The sequence below is a fragment of the Triturus cristatus genome, chromosome 5_2 (assembly GCF_964204655.1).
Source record: "Triturus cristatus chromosome 5_2, aTriCri1.1, whole genome shotgun sequence".
NCBI classification, from domain to species: Eukaryota; Metazoa; Chordata; class Amphibia; order Caudata; family Salamandridae; genus Triturus; species Triturus cristatus.
In genome coordinates, this window is record NC_140588.1 from 889904382 (window position 1) to 889926394 (window position 22013).

A 22013-nucleotide genomic window follows, 5' to 3' on the forward strand; every position below is an offset into this window, starting at 1 on the left:
AATTTCCGTGATTTACATTTGAACCATGGCATGATCTGAAAAAGCATTTTGTATGCGCTCGTATTTAATTCAATTCAAAGTATGTGTGGAAGGAAAATAATCTAATCTTGAAGCGGAATTGTGTTTAGCTGAAAAACATGAAAATTCACACTTTTGCGGGTGTTTAGCTCTCCAGAGATCTACTAGGTTTAGTTCACTCATCCAAACTGTTGATGCTCTGGCCATTTGTGGCTTATTTTGCTTAAGAGCAATGGTAGATGCATCTGGTTTCGGATTTTGCAAAAAGTTAAAATCCCCTCCTACAATCACCAGCCCTGGGATGTTAATTAAGGCCTCACTCGCATTTGATAAACATTGAAAACCAGCCCACCGCTTAAGGAAATTACGCAATATCAATTGTTAAACAAAAAATAACCAGATATTACAAAAATATTCTGAACTTATATTAGAAACATAAATATGTTCTTCGAATAGCATTATGTGTAAGAAGGCAGAATATGATCACTTAAAAACAGTTCCATTAATAAGCTCAGTATTCTGTTCAAGGTCCGTACCTCAACTGGTTCTGGTCGACAGACTCCTTTTGCTATACTTTCATCACTGATGCACTGTATTGCAGCTATTATCCCTTGTACGGCAATGCGTCTGTGTTCCCTGTACTGCAGCTCTTCTATTTCCTTTTTCAGTTCACCAAAAGTTGAAAAAACGATTTCATCTGTAAAATACATTAACTCATAAAACACAGAGTAAAAATAAGTATTCTCTTGGAAGGCACAGTATTATTGGATGGGCAAAGAAAATGGGCGAAGAAAACATATCTGCGCATGCAACTGTGAACCAGTTATTTACACCTACTACTAATGTGCATACTCAATTCCTGTGATGTATCTTGGCCACCTCCTATGAGGGCCGGATTCTTAACCCCTTTGCTGCGAAGCCTTTTTTGGATATTTAGGGTAGTTCGTGTTTAGGCCCCTGTAACTTTTTGACCACATAAGGTATCCACGCCAAATTTGTGTCCTTTTCTTCCAATATCATGAGGATTTTAAAGGTACCCAGGGTTTGTTGATTACTCTGCAGGGGACCCAGAAATTAGCCAAAATACAGCTAAATACTGTTATTTGGGGGGAAAATGGGAAAAAGTGCTGCAGAAGAAAGCGCCTGGTTTTAACCTTGCAATTGGTATCAACAAATGGTTTGTGGTGCTGAAATCACTATCTTCCCAGCGTTCATGGACTGACAGACTTTAGTCAGAAAACCAATTTTTAATTTTTTTTTTTTTTTACAGTTTTGGAATTTCACTGGGACATACCCATTTCTACCATTAACTCGAAGGAGGTTGAAAGCACAAAAAATAGCAAAAATAGGCTATGAAAGCAATAATGGATCTTAGAAAGCTATACATTTCAGAAAAGTAGATAAAATCCTGAATTCAGCAAGGGGTCATTTGTGTAGATCCTTAAAGGTTTTTTCATAGAAACTAACAGCTGAAAATAGGAAAAATTGAAAATGAGTTGCAAAAACAGCCATTTGTGCCAACGTTTTCACCTGTAACTTCTTCTAAGTATGTCAGATTTATTAAAGCAATATACAGTTACATCCGCTGGACCCTTCTGGTTGTGCGATATATAGGACTTGTAAGTTCACCAAGTACCCGAGGAACCCAGAGCTAATAACTGAGCAGCATCTTGAAATGTTTTTTTATTGTGTACCGGGTATACAGCAAATAATTTAGGGAAAATAAAAACAGTGAAAAATCGGTGTGAAAGACCCCCATGTATTTCCGAAATGGGAACAAAATATAGAATTTAGAAACAGTAGCTATTTGCACATCTCCGAAGTTGTGGGTACCCATACTAGCATGTGAATTATAGGAAATTTTTCAAAGTGACTTCTTTTTTACACATTGTCTTACATTTGGAAGGCAGTAACGCACCGAAAGTCAATCTGTAATGACAGTTGCTCTACAATTCTGTGTTCCCCTAAGTCTCCCGATAAAAATGGTACCCCACTTGTGTGGGTAGGCTTAGTGCCCACAACAGGAAACGGCCCAAAACGCAACGTGGACAACCTAATTTCTACAGTGAAATTTGACCCTTTTTTTTTAGCAAAGTGCCTAGCTGTAGATTTTGAACCATAGCTCTGCCGGCACCTAGGGAAACCTAGCAAACCTATATATTTTTTAAAACTAGACACCCAGAGACATCCAGGATGGGGTGACTGGTCTGGCTCTCCCCAGGTTCTTTTACCCAGAATCCCTTGCAAACCTCAAACTTTGTCAAAATAAAATACAAATACATTTTCCCCACATTACTGTGATGGAAAGTTCTGGAATCTGCGAGGGTCCACAAACATCCACCCACCCCGCATTCTCCAAAGTCTCCAGATAAAAATGGTACCTCACTTGTGTAGGTGGGTCAAGTACCTGCGACAGGACAGGGCTCAAAACGTATTGTGAAGATATCAAAATTACCTTTCACAAAACAACCTGGTTTCGCAAGGGAGGGGATGGGGGTACCTGGGTTTTTGGCCCCAGGTTCAGCGGCCATCTAGGGAAACCTACCAAACCCACACGTTTCTGAAAACTAGAAACCCTGGGGAGTCCAATGAGGTTTGGCTTCCCAGAATCCCCTGCAAGCCTCAAATTTAGTTGAAAAGAAAAATCACATTTTCCTCACTTTTCTGTGTGGCAAAGTTGGGGGATCACAGGGCTGACACAAATTTCCTACCACATAGCCGTCTCCCGATAAAAATGGTACCTCACTTGTGTGGGTATGTATAGTGGCTACAACAGGATATGGCCCAAATCGTACTGTGGAGACTTCAAAATTACCTGTCATAAAACAACCTGGTTATGCGGGGGGGACCTGGTTTTTTGGCCTCGGGCTCACGGCCATCTAGGGAACCCTACCAAACCAACACATTTCTGAAAGCTAAACACCCTGAGGAGTCCAGTGAGGTATGGCTTGCGTGGATCCCTCAATGGTTTCCTACCCAGAATCCCCTGCAAACATCACATTTAGCTGGGAAAAAAAAATCACTTTTCCCACACATTTTTGTGTGGGATCACTGTGCCGGGTCAAAGGTCCTACCACCTATCGTTCCACTTGATCTCTCGAGTAAAATGATACCTCACTTGTGTGGCTGTCCAATGCAGAATCAGCTAAAAATGTATCTTTTAAAAATGTAGCGCTAAGAATTTGCAGTGCTATACCCTTAATCCCTATGTTTTTGGCCCTTCCCAGTCACAGGCCTTTGGCCCACCCACACAAGTGAGGTATCATTTTAATCTGGAGAACAAAGGGAACGCTGGTTGGTTGGGCATTTGTACCGGCACGGCGATCCCACACAAAAATGCCCATTCTGGGCAGCCCCCACCCCTGGCCTATAAAATCCCTGGCGTCTAGGGTGCTTCCTGCGACCCCCCCCCCTTGCAGACCATTTTCCCCCCCAGGAGGGACAGAAAGACTGGCCGTGGCAAAATGTAATGGGGGAGCAAAGGCCCTTGCCCAAGGGGCCGCTATCCCCTCCCTAGTTCGTAGTGGACAGATCCCTGCTTGGGGTCACCCTCCTGAACGATCCCCAACAAGGGATCCACTAGGGAAGGGTGCCATTGGAAATAGGAAATTCTCCCCTTTCCAATGATACCTCTCCCAAGTGTTTCGGTGCTCGGGCTGAGATAGCCCCACGAGCACCGAAAAAAATGAAACTAAAACTAAGTTTCATTTTCAATGCAATGACATCAGCGTGCCATGCGCGCGATCGTCATTGCATTGGAAATAAAAACGGCCTCGGAGGCTGGGGAAGCTCCTCCCCACCTCCCGAGGGAAACAACAAAAAAAAGGAAATCCCTCTGCTGCAGAAATGGTTCCATCATCAGCACAGGAGCACTGGTGCTCATGACGGAACCATTCCATCATGAGCACCGAAAGGGTTAAAGGTTTTTGCGCAAGTTAGGACAACTTCGGTGTGCAAAACTAAAAGAAGCCTTCCGGTGGGGCTACACAGAAGTAAGGATTTAGATCATTCTCCTTGCAAACAGATTTGCATATATGAAAATTCCACCAGGGTAGTGCAGTTTCCAAATACGTGAATCTAGGTTTGGAGTACAAAATTAAGAGAGTTTCTGAGAGGCACTTCTGCAAAGGTACTGAACAATCAAAAACCCATAGGTTTATGGGTATTCATCAATAATGTGTAGGTAGTTTCCAAGACTGTATATGAACACAAATTTACTCCAGTAACTGACGCAAGTACAATACTTTAATAGAGTAAAAATAAGGTAGGAGCACAAATCGATATCAATATGATATGCTTTATTCGATACAAAAGATGTATCATAAAAGCAGAGTCAATCCTTATACAATTCATAAAAACAACATGTCATAAAACTAGCAATAGAAGTTCATTACAAATTTGCTATTTACTGAAGTAAAATTCAATTTGTAAAAAGATAAAAGATAGGGAGAGACCCATAAAATTTGAATATCATAAAAAGCAGTACAGAATAATATAATACAGAGCAATTCATACAAGCCTAACCCATATTTTTAGTTGCCAAGAACTTCGAGCGAATCACCCATGCACATCCCAGGTATTTAGCTACCCCACAGATCACAGTAAGGGAGGTAGTATCTGTTCTAAGGAGGCGTAAAACAGACAAATAATTTCTTGAGTCCAACAATATGCAAACAGGTTTTAGCCACTTACTTCTTATGTGTGTATACTGGGCTGGCAAACAAAAAATGGGCAATGGACTCTGTGCGAGCTCCACATCCTGGACATGGAGCTGCTACTGTTACTATTGCAGTTCGGTCGCTCCCCCTCCAGCTCGCTATTAGATCATTAATGGGGAGAGTTCCAATTCTCAGTTTCATGTACAGAGACCTATCTCTTGGAATTTGGATAAAATCAAGATATGCTTCCAATTTCCAAACAGGCTTGTGTTCCAGGAACCGCTCAGTGAGGGTTCCCCTGTCCGCACTGGTCGCTTGTACCACCTCCACCCAATTCCAGAAAGCCTTCTTTATATCCTGTTTAGGAGGCGGGGTCTGGTTAACCCATGCCTCCCCCAGACCTATATCAAATAGAAGACGCCCAAGGTTTAAAATCCATTTGACCCTCTGGCCTGTATCCGCTTTGATGACATCACTAAAAGCTGCGGCATAATTGGACAGTTCTGGGGTCGATCTAATACGGGCCCAAAAGAGTAAAGGGCGGAGGCGTATAATATCCTTGATGGAATGTCTGCCCAGATCTAAATACAGGGGCTTCAATGGAGTAGAGATTGGAAGGGAAACCAGAAATTTATTCTCCGATCTTACTAAGTCAGTGGTGTTCTCAAAGCCCCATAATTCAGCCCCGTACAGGGCTGAGGGGAGTGCTTTACTTTCATAAACCGCAAGGGCCGGGGATATTGGTTTGCTTACAGAGAGTTGCTGTTCTCTTAAGATCGCCCCGGATACCCGCTTGTTGTTTAAGAGCATTTTTGCCAAATGGGAACTCCACTTCATTTCACTGGTGACCCGGATGCCCAAATAATCAAAAGACTCAACTAAGCCTAGTGAAATTCCATTGAGGGTGATGGTATTTCTAAACCGCTTCGAGGGGGATATAGTCATTAATTGTGTTTTTACGGTATTATTGACAAGTCGTCGAACGGAACAAAACAGGCTAAATCTATCCAACAGCTTTTGGAGACCACTTGAGCTTTTCTATAGCAAAAGGGTATCGTCGGCGTATAGGAGGGTCGGAGTTTTTTCGCCCGCCAGGGTCGGTCGGAAACTCCCTCAGATGGTCTACCACCCCATTCACAAAGAAGGAGAACGGGGTCGGCGCCAGTACACAGCCCTGGCGTACCCCCCCCACTCACCTCGATCCCTGTCCCTGAGTCCCCCACCTAATTCTGGCGTAGTTACCCTCATGGAGGCGTCTGATAAAATCCAGGACCATGGGGGGGGAGAGGGGGACGGGGGGAGGGGGGTACCCAACTCGCGCAACACCTGCCAGAGCCTGGGGCGCGGGACCAGGTCGAAAGCGGTCTTCAGGTCAATGAAGGCCAAGTACAAACTGCCTTTCCCTATGACCACGGTTTTCCAATGGATCATAAAGAATATAAAGACCTGATCCATCGTACCCACTCGCCCCCTAAAGCCTGCCTGGAAGTGCGACAGGATATCACATTCCTCCATCCACAACCTCATAAGAAGCACCCTGCCAACCACCTTTTGTATCACATCGATTAAGCTGATCGGCCTGTAGTTGGCAGGGTCCTCCCTATCCCCCTTCTTGTAAATTACAACCACCTCCACCCCCTTCCAAGATTCAGGGACTGCGTGGCCTCTAGCTACGAGATTCATCAGCCGTAAAATAAACTGCGACCAAGACTTTGGATCGTACAAAAGGAGATCACCAGGTCCATCTGGACCCGCCGCTTTGCTGGGGGCTATGTTTCCTATTGCCCGGGCTACCTCCTGTAGGTTAAAAGGTTCTGCCGATAATGGATCTCCCAATATATAGGGGTAATGCTCGTCTCCTATGTGTGAAACATCTGCCTTGCCACAATACAGGTCATAGAAATGGTCGTGCCACTGTTGCCCCGTAATATGGTTAGGTATCGGCTCAGATCCTTTACGGGTCCCCTTATTAATTAACTCCCAAAATAGCGTAGAGTCTTTCTGTCGTGAGGCTAGCTTGAGCTCCTGCCAGTGGGTCTCTTCCCACTCGTGCTTTGCTGCCACTTGTGATCTGGCATAATCCTTCCTAGCCATTCTAATTAGTCCCACGTCTTTCCCCCTAAGGGCAATGGATAGCACCTGCCTCTTTTCCCTACATGCGACCGAATACCAAAGGTTCTTGGGTATTATTCGGTTTCCTTTCCCTGTTTAGCTATCCTTGATGGTGAAAAACTGTCCCAACCTTGTAATTAGATTTTGGTAAAAATCAGGAAAAAAAGGAGTCATGAGTTGTCACCTATCGAGTCAAGCTCCTCAATCTTTTGATTCATCAATTCGGTTTTACTGAACAGTTTATCATCCTGATTTGAAACCTTATGCCATTTGAGCCGTCGGTTGCAATTGGAGGGCACAAACTCTTTTGTTGACAATCTAAGGGGCTCCTCCACTTTAGGGTCAATGGGTCCCCATTTATTTTTTAATTTGCATACAAAGGGGATTATGATCGCTATCCAAAGTATCTTTTACTACCATATCTATAAGATCGCCCCATAAGTGGACATATATCAGGATGTAATCAATACGTGATGGAGAACTAATTCTGTTGAAAGTGTTGGCACCATGCCGATCAGAGGGTGTTCGACCATTTACTGCTCTTAGATCATATTCAAGCGTTAAAGCATTAATTTGGACACCCCCTTGGGACCACTTCTTAATAGGAGCTATGTTAAGAATTGGAATATCCCATTTGGTGTCTTCCTCATTCGTGCCCAACAAATCCTCACTGCTCAGTGGTTCGTAAGTGCAGTTGAAATCCCCTGCTACGATGATGTTAGCAAGAGGGTCGAGGTATGATAACTCTTGCTCTAAAGCAGCAAGGGTTGAGGATACTTGAGCCCCGGGAGACCCTCGAGCATAGATATAGAAAAAGCTCCATGTTTGTATTAATGGTTGAACCTTTGATCGTTAAATGTAATATGTCTGCTAGATCATGATTATACTTGACAATTGACCAATTCATAGAGATGTTAATCCATATAAGAAAGCCCCCTGATGGACGACCTTTCCCTGACCAGGAGGCTGGAACAAAATATGTAGAGTACCCTGATTTATATAGAGGAACCATGCTCCAGGTCTCCTGGAACATGCAGACATCGTACTTCTCAATGAGCTCATTCCACTCAGGCAGAGCCAGTTTTGTCTGGAGGCCTGCTATGTTCCAAGAGAGAACATGGATCACCCTTGGAGTGTGCCTGTTGACCCCCCTCTCTTTGTCTTCAACTACCCCACCCATCGAATCGACAGTACGAATAACCATCTCCGTTCTATTCTCATTTGAGCTTTTTAGATGGGAACCCAAATCACCGCAACTGTCATCTGACCCAATACTAGACTTTATTTGCTGAATACCCTTTTCTAGTCAGTCTACGACATTTAGTCCGGACTCGGTTCCCACCTTTCCCTGTGCGATCTGCTTCGCCGAGCTTACCAATGACCAAAGAGGGGAGGATATGATCTGGATTGCAGAGTGCCCTGGGGCAGATGTACGAAGCTCCAAAGCCAGTAGATTCTCAGCTAATTCAACAGTTGTTAATTTCAACTCAATGCAATCAGTCTGGGAATTAGCCATTGTGATCCTCCTTACCGCCAACAGATCTTCCCGTATGATTGACCTGCACCCCCTCACATATCTTAGCCAATGGATAGTTTTATTGCAAAGGGATTCACTACTTTCATAGGCATAGTTATGTGTTGGTTTGGGGATTTTGGTCATATAAATTGTTGGTAAATTAGCCCCTTCACGGATAGCACTTCTTTGCAGATTTGATCTAATAAGATCTTTATTATGGAAAAGTGGCCTCTGGGAAATTGCGATGTTTCGATTTAAGTCCAAGCGTCTATGTACTTTAAGAGACTCAGCATATGATCTAGTAGTTCTGGGTACAGTAGCCGTGGCGACAACAGTGGGGCCCTGGGATTGAGGCTCTAAAACTGAGCTCAAACTAACCCCCTCCCCCCAAATGGGTCTGGATGGTGCTCTTGGTGCTAAAATAGTGGGAGTAATTGGGAGGAAAGGGACGGGAATGGATCGTGACTGCTCAATTCTACGTGTTAGGTCTTCCACTAATGCTTTTAGAGATGTTACCTCAATATGGAGGGAATCAACCTTCTGTAACAAACCTTCAATTGAGATACCACACTTACAACCCACTTTTGGCTCTATGACGGTAACTACAAAAGGAGGATCATTACCTGGGGTTGGCAATATACTATCATCAATATGATCTAAAATTGCAAATCTATTAGAACATACAAGCTGTTTATCACCTTCACAGTGATGCAGTGCCTTTTGAATAGTAGGGCTGGAGCTTATATTTGAAATAGCAACATGATGATTTAATGTAGTGTTCTCAGCTGTGGGAGACAAAGATATACCAGTGGGAGGTCTTTGGGTTTGTTTGCTGAACATTGTTGGAATCACTCTTTTTTTCCCCCTGCGAACCAGAGCCTCCTCTAAAGGAATTACGTGGGCATCTGGGTTGTTGATGTTATTAACTCCCAGGACCTCTTCACATTCTTCAACTATTGCTTCTATTCTTGCGAGCACGCAGTTACTAGCGGCGGGGCCTACTTTCTTTGCTTTTTTTTCTTTCTTGTTGGGGAGCAATGATGAACCCCTCCCTCCAATGATTTTCTTTGACATTACTCACAGTTATAAGAACAATGAAAACAATCAATACGAAATAGGTGGACCACTCATTTACACAGTCACCATTGGGATACAAATTTGCCCCGTGGCTCCCCTGTCCCTGCTGGTTTCCAATTACAGTACCTTTAATCCCCAGCAGTCCGTTGCCCCAAACAAAAGAGGGATGGCCCTACCCTGCCTCTTCCGGGCAAGGACGGGCCCGGGCTTCACCCGGGCGCCGCCCGCGCGCGTCCCACGATGTCTGGGCGCCGGTGCTGCTTTGAGGACGCCTCCTGGCGCGTCAATAGCCCACGTCAGCGTTGGGCTCGCTTAGCCGCCTGGGAATTGTGGTCCTCCCTGCCGTTTACCTCACGGCGGCGATTAAGGAATGCAAGGAGCTTGGGGAAGGCAAAAGAAAGAAGAACGCCGTGCTCCCACTGTGGCAGCGCAGACCTTCAAAAGCTGAAATGGTTTGCCGTTCCCCTCACGGCTCACTGATTAAAAGAAGAGCACAAATCAATAATATGAGGCTCCACATAGTTCTTAAAATTATGATTTCCCACCTCGGAACACTGGGCATATACATATAGGGCGCTATTTTGAATTGCTGTGATTCACAAAGGCCAAGTGGGAACATACCAGCCGCAGAATTAATCAATCCTGGCAGCATCTAGATCCCTGAATAAGGGCGTTACCAGTAAAAGGCAGGAGATAAAGAACACTATGGGGACCCAGAAACACTGGGACTTTACTGTATGCTGACTCCCAATTCCCTGGACCTTTCTTCAATGGTTCCCACCTGCACTGAAAAGTAATGAAAAACAAGGTGAATATTCCAGCTGATATTCCTCTCTACAAACAAATGTTGGTGTGTATAATAGCAGTTTGAAAAAATATTTAATTTATGCTAAGATGACTTATGAAAAGCTGAACTACAACCAAGTGTACCGTAGCATGACCGCACAGACAGGTGAGGCAGTGTCAAGGGATGTGAACAGTCTTTCCCTATGCTATTTTAAACAAGCATTGGCATAGCCAATAGGTCTCGCTTTTGGGACCTTATAAGTGTTTAGCCATGCAACGGTTGATGTTGTTGCACCAAGGATATTGTGCTGCATAAATAAATACTTATAAGGTCCCAAAAGCGAGACCTATTGGCTATGCCAATGCTTGTTTATGTTCTGTAGGGAAGAGAAGCTTGAACTGTGGCTCCATTCTGTGGTGACACCCTGCTAATAACACAGTCAGGTTACCATACAGTGACTCAGTTATTCCTAGGTAACAAGTTCTCTCATATTATTTGACATTAAAACGGCACCTGCAGCTTTTTTACTGATAACCAGAAAACAAATGGGCAGCTAGGAAATGCAGGGAATAACACTATGATAGCAACACCCACACGCACAAAACGGCGCATATCTCGCAGCGCAGTTCAACAAAGCACACTCAACCTGCAAGCCTAGAAACCACTGCTTGTTTCACATTGTGCGCCTTGCAAACTTTACAACACGGTGTGAAAACTACAAAATAAACATGCGTTCGCTCGTGGGGTGACGGAACTGCTGTTTCATTCAGCTTATAACCTCTGACACTTTCACAACCACCTCTTCAGGGGATATGTGTTACTGCTCCTGGAGAAGACGTTTTAAAGAGCAGCACTAAGACACAACCAGCCAGCTGCCTGAAACTATTAAGACCAGTCTATTGTACCAACACCTGAACCCAGAGTCGGCCTTTGCCAGGATAGCGCCCTGGCCGGAAAGACATGTGGCCCTCTCGCTGCTGCTTGTGAATACAATGAGCACCAGGGAGCACCGTTTTTGTGTTCAGAGGTCACTCATGAATGTCTACATCAGAATGGTTACTTGCCTCCGAACACAAATACCTCTGCACCTCCAGCGCCTATCTGAATCACTTACGGGTTAACTCCTCGCGCTGGTGGAGCATGTTGTTTGTAGGAGGGGGTGGGGTTATAGTGTGTTGCAGCTGGGAGCGAGAGGGTGATGGGAGGATAAGAAGGCCGGCTGGTAGAGTGTTATAAAGAGCGCTTGCAGCTCCTGAAGCCAGGCGCTAGGCACGCTGGTGTCTGCATGTCCTTATTGCAGACAGCTCCTTACACCCTCTTAGGTTGTCGCCATTAGCCTGGACCCAGCTCGCCCATGCCAAAAGCCGACCCTGCAAGATCACAGGGGGAAAAATTCTACCGCCGGCCACAGCTTGCAGTGCATGTGTGCGAGTGGTGCGCGCGCAGCAGTAATCACACAAATATGGCGCCCCTGCTCAAGCGCGCGCCCGTGCACATGCACTGCAAGCTGTGGCCGGCTGTAGCTTTTTTTGAAGTCCTTACTTAAAGTCTTGCCAGACCAGCACAAGCGCTGGGTCAGGCGAGACCTAAAAATAGATACTGCCAACAGCATCAACTAAGCCTCAAACTTTTTAGATTATAGGCCCAGCAAGGACACTGCTCAGGAACCCATTGAGGACTTCTCTGCATTGGGAGTCCTGAACAGGTTAATAGCTGTGTGAAATTAACCAAAAGTAAAACATTTTTTATGAATGATCCCGAAATCAGAACAGGGTGGCACTTGTGGCATGGAAGTGCACAAGGGACTGACTTGTGCTCATCATACAAACAGCCAAAAGACTCTGACGGACTATTAGTACAAAAATAAAATCAGCTAGACTGCTCTGAAAACTCTCACGGCAACAATGTTTAAGAAAAAACTTGAGGAGAATAATAAAACCATCAACAAATTCAAAAAATTCCGAACACAAACCAAGGTAACAAAGTTTCAAAAAGACCTGAAGATATGTCCTTTAATGAAGTTATGGACAATTGTAATAATTAAAACAAACAGAGATGGAGGAACTCCCATACAGAGGTAGAGGCAATTTTCCACCACCCCAACAGACCCAATACCAACACAAATTTTCTTTGGGTGGAATCTATGTGTCCATCCACCCTTTCCACCTTTACAATTTGGGTTTCCCTGGCAACAAGCACCGACCCATTTTTTAGGCAGAGGAAAAAGGAGAGGGCAGAAGGTAGCAAACCCAACCTCCAATGGAAACCCAAACCGAGACAAGCAAAACTCAAAGAGAATAGTAAACCTAAGTGACCATGTCTTTTCTGAGCAACAAATCCAATTACTTAAAGGCCTAGGATTTGTACCCACCCCCAGATTGGACATTTCTAATTTAGGAGGGAACTGGCTGAGTTCTTTCGTCATATTTGCTTGTTGGCCTTTTTCATAGGCCAATCAACACTAACCAGTGACACTGAGAAAAACACTAGTCTCAGAAATAAATCTAACTTCTATCCACCCACCAGCGCAATGCCCACAGAGGTTCGGGCCTTCGAGAAGGCAGAAACCCATGACATTGACAGTCTGAGAAACTGCAACACTCAAATCTACCACAACCTCAACAGACTGGAACAGACAGGGGTGGAGAAATCGATGCTATAGACTACATCATTATAAAACCAGTCGATATGGATGGGGCCACAGTAATGCTCCCAAAAGAAAAAGTATCGTACTGAATGCTTAAATCTTCTGCATGTTTTGAGAAATTTGGCTCAGGCTAGACCTAAAAAGCAGGCCAGGAGAAAGCACTGCCAGTTAGGTAAATAGTAAAATAAGGTAGCTGGCTGTGCAAAGCCTCCATTAAGGTTGAGAGGAGGAGGATGAAGGACTTACATTTGTGACACGTGGGAGTGATGAAGTTGGAGACCTGGGTAAGAAGTCACAGTAGCAGGACTTGAGGAAAGAACATCTTGGTGGGACAGATAAGGAATTAGGAGAACAGATAGGGTCGTTCAAATGGAGGGTGGGCAGAAGGGAAGGTCAGGTAGGTGCCAAGAGTGGTGTGCATGAAAAAAACTTTGGACAAAAAATAGAAGGCAAAGACGTTGGTTTTATGGGAGAACAATATGAATGGAATGCGATTATGTCTTGATAGCACGAAAACGTTAGTCCAGGACCATGTGGAGGATCCAAAGTGGTAGATTTGTGTCCATTAAATGGTCAGTGAATGGTGTTTCTGCTAGTCCAGACTTTCACATGCACAATTATCTTTAGTATAGAAATAGCTGATCAGGGTTGGGTGAATATAGAGAGAGGAGAGGAGATAAGAGTTAATCATACAACTGTGCTGGAATAGTCAAACGGATATGAAAAAAGTGAACAATATGGAATTATACTTCTGCGAGGTTTAATTCGCTTAGCTCGATTGTCTTACAAAAGGCCAAGGCATGTCTCTCCTTTTCTGAATTTATTAAACCGGTTGCGTGATCAGTTACACATTATCATTTGAAACCATCCTACATGTTAGGAGACGAGACTCTAGTGATAGAATGCCAAGCACCCTTTTCAAACAAAGGCCTAAAATGCTTTAAAGCGAAAGACAAACCTATCCCTAAACTAGGCAGAGAAATCGGCCTTGCACTGGGAGCGGCGACACAGAACATTCTAGCACACTGGGGTTCACCACAACTCTCCACGAATACAAGTTGGCCTCGCAGGCTATGGTTCATTACGGGCATGGAAAGAATATCCATGACACTCGCAAATCAAGCTGACAACTTTGGGAAACTCTGGCGTCCTTATTTGTTCCTCCTAATGCACGATTTCAGAGAGCTCACTTGCCCGAAATATTTATGACTTTTTCGTTTACCAGATGCTGCCCTCACCACATGAGTAGATATGTATGCATATGAGGCCAGTCAACTATGTTTAAATCATCTAGTAAAGGTGATCCAGACTTTGGGGATGGGAGGAGGGAGGACTTGGGGTGGGAATGTGTTTAACTTGTTTCTGTTTTCTCTCCTCTTTCCCCTTTTCTCTACATTGGTTGAGATGTTTCTCGTTTTCCCTTCCCCCCTAACAGTTGAATGCTGCCAATTATTTTATTTGCTGCGTCACTCTTGATGCATATAACGATGTAAACATTACTCTGACATGCTCTTCAATAAAAAGGCATCTTTGTAATCAGAGTTACACCATAAAGCGAAAGGCATCTTTGTAATCTTATCACTAAGCTTCAGATCTAGGATAGACTCCAAGTGAAGCACCTCCACCAGTCAAGAAGCCAAATCTGACCTCCAGAGTTAACATGGTACAAGCAGAATGAAAGATTATTATAACACACCCAGCACTTTAGTCCAGAAATTGCTACCACCTCCCCTGACTGGCTGTCGACGCAGAAAATGATATTCAGAAAAGCAATTAAACGTCCTTGCAAATTCCAATAAAGTCATATGGCCTGCAAGCAATTCTGTGAGTTACTGCACAGTTCAAAAGACTTCAGACTCCTTTCAGCAGGTAAAAATAGGTGTGATAACAAATCAAGAAAAAAATTCAAACCTCTACGCGCTTGAAGGATTTTGCATCAACTGGCACTGGTCTTTTAAGATGTGTCCCGCTTTCAAAGACCGATGTAATTTGTGCCACAACCCTACCCACCCAGGTAATGTACAGGCACTCTGTATTTGTAGCTCATGGCCACAGTCGTTTACTCGCAGGGATTTAGGAATCAGTAACAGGTTCATAGGCCTCCACTCTTCAATAGACAACCCCTAATGGATGTGGAGGGTTAAAGAATGAGCATTAGCATCCACTTTAGAAAGGAAATATCCTTACTCCGTGCTCCAGGGTCTTTATGTTTAACCCCAGCGTGGGCGAGATGGTGTCAATGTCTTCTCCATTAAACTTCTTCAGTATAGTAGTTTTACCAGCATTGTCAAGACCGCAGAAATTAACTCTTTAAGGATACATAGTAGATGCCAAATCTCTAGTGTGTTAAAAAAATATAACACAACCCCCTTCTGGGAATTCCCAGAGCCTCCCACCTACCAATCCTGGGTCTTACCATATGCTTATGGATGCCTGTGCCCCTACCTAGTTCTACTTGGACATCTCAATCAGTCATGAAGCACCCAAATACCTCGAACTATCACACTGCTCCTCTTCGCCCACAGCCTCACCTAGCCCAATCACTGCCCACCCATTTGCATGTAAACCACTCTTAATTTGCTATAATTTACCCCTTTTCCAATTAATACCATTTCAAGGGAGCACCACAAATATCTTTCCCCCAGTATCATCTTCATAAAGCAATGTAGAAGTGCCACATCTTACCGAGTTCCAATTCTTCACCATCTAGAATGTATCCACTTCGTCCTCGGTTCCCCCCCCCCCCCCCAACACCTCTTACAGACGAGCCTCTGGTTCCTTTGACTCATGAAACTCTTCCCTGGACAGCACCTGAAAAGTCTCATATGTCAACCTTTAAGGCCTTGCACCAAACTATGGATTATCTGGACACTATGCAACATTAAGACTTGCACACCCACAAACCTGTCCCAGCCAGGTAAAAATATTTGCTGCTGAGACAGGCTTAAAACTCACAAACTGCTGCAACATTTTTTTCCTATCTGCCCTCAATTTTAGGCACTCTTCCCCTCAATTACCTTTGGCAATTCTCCAATATGTGCCAACCACCCACATTGCACAAATGTTGCTCACCATCCTTTCCCCACAAAATTTCACACACCAAAATCAAGACCCTGTGGATACTCTTCTCTTGCTGTTTTGCGCATTGTTTACTCCAATTCTCTGTTTCTCTTATTACATCTTTGCAGACTTTACTCACATTTTCATACCAATTTCTTCATTCAAACTCACTAATGACATGCACAGCAGAATGCCTTTCTGCCATAAGCGCTACCAAGACTGAAATAGTGTGCTTTTCCTCAATCACCACACAAATCTTTAGCCACTGCAGCCGTGCCCTGGTTCCATGGAGCACACCAAACAAAAAATAATTACACCTCTTTGTTGTCCTGCTGATCCCACATCATTAATCATCATAAAAGCTCTGTCCCATGTTAACCTCAGTTGTCAGAATGGTCTTCCTCCTGGCACTATCACTGGAACACTCCCGCCATGCATGTGAGCTGCCTTGCTTGAATATTATCGAAAGGAGCACCCACCCTACCAAAAGAGCGTGAAGAAATAGCTACACAAGACAATCTGGGTTATGCCACACCAGGGTTATACCCAGGACTTAAAGAAGCAATGAACTAAGTTATTGTCATCAAGTATTCTTGAGCAGGCCAGCCAGTCAAGCATCCACCAATGCTAACATACATACTGAATACTAAACAACCCAGCACTCGTGTTTTTAATCCTTTGTTAGTTTTATATGGACAAATATATTCTGTGCAAAACAACTCCGCTTCTAATTCATAACACACATTTTAAAAACTGAAATTAATTGTTCCAAATTTTTTCTAAGAACAGATGATGACCATTCATAGCAACCAGGTGGTGGGTGGGCTTTCCCCACCACTACCTGTTTTTAGGTCTCGGCCTGGCGAAAGCAGCACATGCGTTGCTCTGCCACGCAGAGGACTTTTGGAATCTATACGATTCCAGCATGCACGCGGGGAGACAAGCGGGGAGACAAACGAGACAAAAGATGTGCACGGGGGGATTGGATGCTTTACTGGCGGCGTGATACACGGAGGACTTTTGTTTTCGCCGCCAGTAAAGGCAGTCCCCACTGCACATCTTCTGTCCACCCTGTAAAGAGCTATGCGCTGCAACACATACAAGCCTCCTCCTCTTTAATGAGGTCAGGACAGGATACTGCCAGATTGAAGCAGTTAATGATTTGCTGACCTCTATAACAGAGACTTTCTAAACTGCAGCCCGAGTCCCGTAATTAAGGCCCCGCGAAAGAAACAACACACACTCAGGCATGGTTCTTTTCGGCTTTCATCCCTTGAAAGTGCCCGAGCGGGCGTCGAGGGTCACACCGATATTCTGCGCACCCCGGCCATCTTCTGGAGGTGTCGCACCTCTGTCTCGCTTCACTTCTCGCCCACTTGTACCTCACCCACGCCAGGCTTGGAGGTCACACGCATTTTTACCCCGTTCATCTTTTTTGACAGTTACTATCTGGAGCCATGTATATTTAATAACATGCCCCTGGGTTCTCGGAGAAGACAAAAACACTCCTGTGTGCAAAGCAGGAACATTTTAGCTGGATTTACGTTCTAGTATTACCGTGGTTTAAAGCAAGCGCATCCTGCTAATCACCGAATCGGATGCACGGGCACAAAGTCTCATAGGAATGTAAAAAGGCAGATTCTTACACTGAAGATACAGGTTACATATTGACCAGCGTCAAAATATATGCATTAAAGCCACCAGAAAGGGAAAGAAACACTACACATAGCCTGCTAATGCCCACATCTCGACTATTCAATTTATTAATTATTTTTTTTTATGTATTTTTTTAAAATACATTGCGATTATTTGGCGAATATTGTTCTGTGCCGGTAGAGATGTATGTCAAAAGATTCTGCGTACCTTCAAACGTGTTGTACCTACACGAACGTCCCAAATTGTGTGGCGTTCTTTTTAAAACACCAGCAGCTTAGTGTTTTAGCAGATTCTATACATTTGTAATTCCATATATAAATTAACCTGGATTACAAACAATGGAACAAATTATCAAGGAAAGAACAAACGGCAGACCAAGCACATCAAGTCCATTTGTACTATAAATTCAAAGGGCGGTGCAATTCTCTTCCCACACCCGCCGTCCATGGGTGTCAAATAGTAGCCAGGTTCACCGAAGAAGCCGTGTATCTGTTACAGTCAAAGTGTGAAATCCCGCATTCTATAGAATGCCTAGGTAATGTATAGAATGCCTGAAAATCAATCATTTCATACTTTGTCGTTCGATATTTATACATTGCCTAGGCATTGTATACTTTGCCGGATTGTCTGCCGGCAAAGTATATAATACGCCTAATCCCGCCATTTTATTCCCGCCCGGCAATGTGTGAAATCCGGCATTCTATAGAATGGCTAGGTAATGTATAGAATGGCTGAAAATCAAACGTCAAAGTATGAAATGATTGATATTTTATACATTGCCTAGGCATTGTTTACTTTGCCGGATTGTCTGCCGGCAAAGTATATAATAGACCTAATCCCAGAGACAGCACAAGTTATCAGCAAGCGAGGGGCAGAGACAGCACAAGTTGTCAGCAAGCGAGGGGCAGAGACAGCACAAGTAACCAGGCAAAGAGCAGGTGGCAGCCGTGCGGTGGTGTGAGGAGCGACCTGCCTGCAAGCAGGGTCAGAGGTCATGTATAGCATCTGGCTGAGGTTCCACAGACGCTCTGCCGTCATCCTTTCCCGTGGTTCTTGTATCACCATGTCGGAAGGGAGTGTAGTGCCAAGACAGGAATCACGCCATGCTGACATGCAACAACAGTTCTGCGATGAATTATCTCAAGTAAGAGCCAATACTGCTAAAAACGGTGTTTTCCTAACCGAAACCAGTTACCAAAAATTAGTGGACGATGTGAAAAAGGCTAAGACGACCATTAAGAAGGAACCACAGGACTATTGGCTGGTGAAACACTATGACGTAATGATGGTCGAGAATACGACTAAGTTGATCTATCCTGTTAAAGAAGGTACGAGTGCTATTCAGTTTTACGCTGTGGACTCCGAGTTATTTGACGTACTCCATAAGGTCCATTTGGCTATTGGTCATGGAGAATGGGACAGGATGTTGAAAGAACTTTCACCCAAGTATAAGAACATTACCCGTCATGATATTGAGCTGTACATTCACCTTTGTGAGCCTTGCCAGAAGAAGCAAAAAGGTGTTAAAAAAAGGTGTTGTGGTCAAGCCAATGGTTTTTTCTGAATTCAACTCCCGTTGTCAGGTCGATCTCATCGATTTTCAGTCCCATCCTGACAGAGAGTACAAGTTTATAATGGTGTACCAAGAGCATCTCACTAAATTTGTAGTTCTCAGAGCCCTGAAATCAAAGAGCGGAAGAAGTAGCCTACAAGCTCGTTGACATATTTACGTTGCTTGGTGCTCCAACGATTCTACAGTCCGATAACGGCAGGGAATTTGCTAGCAATGTGGTAAGCAGCCTAAAGGAGTATTGGCCCACCTTGAAGATCGTCCATGGTAAGCCGCGCCACTCACAGAGTCAGGGGAGCGTCGAAAGAACTAATCAGGACATTGAAAATATGCTGTGTGCTTGGATGCAAGATGAAAAAACTAGCTGCTGGAGTGAGGGATTGCGGTTCGTCCAATTTAGGAAGAACAGAGCTTTTCATTCTGGGATTAAGAGGTCACCATACGAAGCTCTGTTCGGCTGCAAAGCTAGAGTAGGTCTCTCGACGTCGTCCCTGCCTGACGACGTTTTACAAGACGTAGAGACGGAGGAGGAGCTCGAAAAAATAGAGAGCGTACAAACGACACAACAGCAGGAAGAAAGACGAGATGAATCAATGCAAGAGGCACAGCTCCCTGCAGAAGACATAGCTGAGAATGCAATCCATGATGGAGTAAACCAAAACAGTGATGAAGCCATGGTTATCGAAGAGCCTTCCATTTCCGTGGTTACCGAAAATCCTTCTTCTTCCGCTATCTGTTGCGTCTGCTTAAAAGAAACCAGCGGTGCTCATACATGTCGAAAGTGTGGCCGAAACGTTCATGCCATCTTTGGACATTCTCCTAAAGACGATGACGAAGTAGAAGGTTATGGGGTTAGCATTTTGTGCAATGTTTGCTTCAATATTGGGAAAGCTATCCAAAGTAAAATGGAATCGAAGTCGAACCTTGAGATTCAGGACAAAAAAATGAAAAGGGATTCTGACAAAAACATTCCTCCTGTGCCTTTGGGTGCCACTGTGCGAGTTCCGATTCCCGACGTCAACAAAAAGGCGGGGTGACTCACGCAAGCTCTTGGCAGTTGTTATGAACGTGACGGAAGATGGCTTTTACCGACTTGGAACTGCACAAGGAATCTTGAAGCAACTTTATGCCAGATCACACTTCACCGTATGTCCAAAGAACTTAATGAGAATTGAAGACGTTCCTAACCACGAAATACCTCTCCGATCTGCAGCTACTTCTCAGTCCACAGGAAGCAGCCAAGGATTCGTCAGGTGTATGTGCAAGACGAAATGCCAAAATATGAGGTGCCTTTGTGTGAAAAAGAAAATTAAGTGCAATTCAAAATGTCACTCTAGCCTTCCCTGCTGCAACAAGTAGGTCATGCCAGTTCTGCTTTGTGTTTCACCGTTAACAATATTCTGTTCACATTCTTCTTTAAGTCGTGAAATGTATGTACAAGATCAAAGTGCCAAAATAGAAGGTGTGTTTGTGCTGCAAAAAGTAGGTCATGCCAGTTCTGCTCTGTGTTTTACCGGTAAGAATATTCTGTTCGCATTCTGTAGGTCATGCCAGTTCTGCTTTGTGTTTCACCGGTAACAACATTCTGTTTGCATTCTTCTTTAAGTCGTGAAATGTATGTACAAGATCAAAGTGCCAAAATAGAAGGTGTTTTTGTGCTGCAACAAGTAGGTCATGCCAGTTCTGCTTTGTGTTTTACCGGTAACAATATTCTGTTCGCATTCTTCTTTAAGTCGTGAAATGTATGTACAAGATCAAAGTGCCAAAATATAAGCTGTTTTTGTGTGAAGAATAAAAGGTGAGTACAATTCCACGTGTTACTCCGGCCTTTCTTAGTGTAACAAGTACTTCAATCTCAGTTCTGCTTTCATTGCTTTCCGGGAAGAATATCCTGTGCTTTATTTCGTAGTTTTGTTCTTTCAGCTTCAAATTTGTATTAATTAATAAAGGCTTCTCATCTTGTGCCCTTTTAACACTTTGCATAAATGGTACTGGTCATTCTGTACAATGCTTACGAATCTCAACTTGTGCCCTTTTAACACTTTGCGTAAATGGTACTGGTCATTCTGTATAATGCCTAGGAATTGTATAGAATGCCTAGGAAGAGTTTGTAACATTTTCACCAAAAACTTATATTTCCTAGTTTGCCTCTAAACCATCAGGCATTTTATACATTAACTAGGCATTCTAAACAATACCAGGATTTCACACTTTGCCGAATGCCTAGGAATCTCATCTTGTGGCCTTTTAACACTTTGCGTAAATGGTACTGGTCATTCTGTACAATGCCTAGGAATTGTTCAAGTTCAAGTCAAACTTTATTGCGGTTGAATTTACCATAAAAGCACAGAAAAAAACAAAAAAAACAAAAAAAGCACAACAAAGCGACAAATCGAGCAATCCATTTCAATGCAAATAATCTCAGATTTTTAGTTGATTGTTAGACATTGTTTTTTTTTTAAATTTAAATAATTCCCAAAATTCTAAAATTGATAAAACACAGATCAATCTAAAAATGATAACATATCATCTGTTCACTTAATAGTCATTAACTTAATACTAAGGTACAACAACATTGTTTATCAAGTTCCTTCGAGTTATCCACATAGAATATAGGTATTTAGCTACTGCAGAGACAATCACTGCATCTGTATCTGTTTTCAATATCCTAAAAAAAACAAATATTGCTTTATACCCAAATTTTTACACAGCTGAATTATCCATTTCTTCCTAATATAGGCATAAGCTGGACAAAAAAGGGTAACGTGTACAGGAGTTTCTTCCTCTGAGGAGCAACCTGGACAAGGACGTGCCGGACCCCCTTTCCACCTATCAATTTTGTGGAAAAGGGGCAAAGTACCATATCTAAATTGTAAGTACAGCTTCTTTGCTAAAGTAGGTTGGATTATATC

The 22013-nt window shown here is 43.6% G+C and overlaps 1 protein-coding gene across 3 annotated transcripts in view; it reads right to left on the bottom strand.

Moving 5' to 3' along the window:
• Nucleotides 1–22013, bottom strand: part of RADX (RPA1 related single stranded DNA binding protein, X-linked) — a 529236-nt gene that overhangs the window by 228865 nt on the left and 278358 nt on the right. For all 3 annotated transcript variants that reach the window (XM_085608034.1, XM_085608035.1, XM_085608033.1), the window contains exon 9: nt 555–715. In XM_085608034.1, coding sequence (XP_085464160.1) covers nt 555–715 — 161 coding nt within the window. The remainder of the gene's footprint in view (nt 1–554; nt 716–22013) is intronic.